The following is a 2,056-nucleotide window of genomic DNA, read 5'->3' as shown; positions in this document are numbered from 1 at the left end:
TATATACCTAAAATTTTAAATATAGATAATAGATAGTATGCTAAATGTAAAAGTAAAATAAATATTTAAATAAATATTATTAATTATTAGTTATAACGTACTTCATGGGCGAGTCGCTCACACACCCGAGTCGCTCACTTTTGCCAAGACCCCACCCCAACAAACTCTATTATGGCCCATAACAACCTGCTCTGGCACTATATAGTACAGTACAGCCTAGAATATTATTTAGATACTACTTCTGCTTCTTGCTTACACGTTCGCGCGTTATGCCTAGTCTAATTGCACTGTCCGCAGCGCCTTTAGGATAGCTTACCTACTTTAGCTCACACCTACTTCTTTGCCTTCTTCCTGTCACTGCGCGCTCTAAACTCCTTTAGAGCTGTTAAGCGCAGGCCTTTCTAAATTATTAAAGTCTTTTTTGCCTTAATCTACTTTCTTTTATGCAATTTATGTTGCGTGGCAGCCTTATTAGCTGCTTAAAGCTTAGTAATTTTCTATTACACTAACACTAGCTTATGCGCAATTATTGCTGCCCCCTTTAAAACCTTTTTAAACGCCTTAACTATAGAAGTTAGTAAACTATTTATATGCTTTTAAATCTTTGTCTTTATAAGCATTAATTGCAACCTAAGTTCTAAGGTATTACTTAGGGTTTGCAACTACTAGGGCTTGTTGTATACAGGTAGTAGTAGTGATAGAGTGTGTAACTTTACATTAAGGCCTATTATAACTTGTTGTAGGTTAAAAAGAACTAATTTAGCGCCTTAGAACCCTCTTTAGATATTACTAAAAGTAATTGCAGCATTATAAGCTGCTTTAAAGCATAGCAGGAACTCTATTTTTATAATATAGGTAATCTAGTTATGCATAAGGTTTTTAGCTTAGCGCTTATACACCTTTTTTAAAGAAGCAAAACAACCTACATTAAGTAGCTGTAGAAGGTGTAATAAGTAAAAAGGCATATAGATAGTAATAATCTTGTTATCTTTACAGTATTACTAGAAATAAAGCAAGTTGTAGCTTTTATAGCTGTTAATAACTAGCAGACAGTGGCTGCTAACAGTACGCTTCTTTATATGCGCGTTAAAGTGCTTTAACTAGTCTAGACTAAGCTAATTAGTAGTCTAGCTGCGCTTAAAGATTGCAATAACTTAATCCTAGAGTAGATTTTCCTCTTTATACTAGTTTAAAAGGTAGTTGCTACCCTAGAAGATAATAAAGGGTAGAATAGCCCACCTTTTAGCATTAATGCCCTAGATAGCTGTTGTCTACTCCTAGTTGCCTAGCTAGACTGCTTTTAGCTGTCCTTGTCTCTCTAAACCTGTAACAACTGCTCTAGTAGATATCTAGCCTATTATAAACCCTGTCTTGTTAAAGTTGTACGTGTTGTTATTCTAGATGCTATACTTAGCTTTAATATTCTCTATAAAGTTAAACTAGCTTTAAATTACTACAGGATCCTTATAAAGAGCTTTCTTATAGTTGTACTTGCGCTTAAACTTTACTTTAAGCTTTAAGTAACGCTTAATAAACATATTAGGCTAGTTTATGCTAATATAGCCTATATTGCGCTTAGCGCGCAAAGAATTAGCTATATTAGCTACAGCTGCTAGCTAGGGGGGAAATCCTTACGCATCTAGCTTAAGTATGTGCTAAACAATCACCTGCTCCTTGTTATTGTCTAGCTTTTATAAGTTAGCTGTACAATTAGCTTAAAAAGGTTGTCTAGCGCGTTAGTTGCTTATTATCTTTTAAGAGACCCTGTAGATAGCTGTAGCGCGTTAGTTAGAAAGTGTTGCGTCTTATTTAAAAGCCTAGAGCGTAAGCTGCATCTAACATTCCTTTAACATGTTTAAGTAGTGTTGTTAAGAATGCATTAGTGTAGGAAGAGTAGTGTGGTGGGGTCTTGGCAAAAGTAAGCGACTCAGGTGTGTGAGCGACTCGCCTATGAAGTACGTTATAACTTTAAAATTTTATGTATATAATACTTATATATAGTATAAACTATTAATAATATAATAATATAAAGTTATTTATAGCTTTATATTATATA

The 2,056-nt window shown here is 34.1% G+C and overlaps 1 protein-coding gene across 1 annotated transcript in view; it reads right to left on the bottom strand.

The window, feature by feature from the left end:
- BDR25DRAFT_354324 (uncharacterized protein) overlaps positions 1 to 180 on the bottom strand; it is a gene marked incomplete at both ends in the record, with an annotated part of 2,709 nt that extends 2,529 nt beyond the window's left edge. Inside the window, one exon of the mRNA XM_033695290.1 lies at positions 139 to 180. Coding sequence (XP_033548667.1) covers positions 139 to 180 — 42 coding nt within the window. The remainder of the gene's footprint in view (positions 1 to 138) is intronic.
- Positions 181 to 2,056: the final 1,876 nt, after the last annotated feature.

Source organism: Lindgomyces ingoldianus, assembly GCF_010093535.1.
Source record: "Lindgomyces ingoldianus strain ATCC 200398 unplaced genomic scaffold BDR25scaffold_13, whole genome shotgun sequence".
NCBI classification, from domain to species: domain Eukaryota; kingdom Fungi; phylum Ascomycota; class Dothideomycetes; order Pleosporales; family Lindgomycetaceae; genus Lindgomyces; species Lindgomyces ingoldianus.
This window is presented reverse-complemented; position numbering and strand designations above follow the sequence as displayed.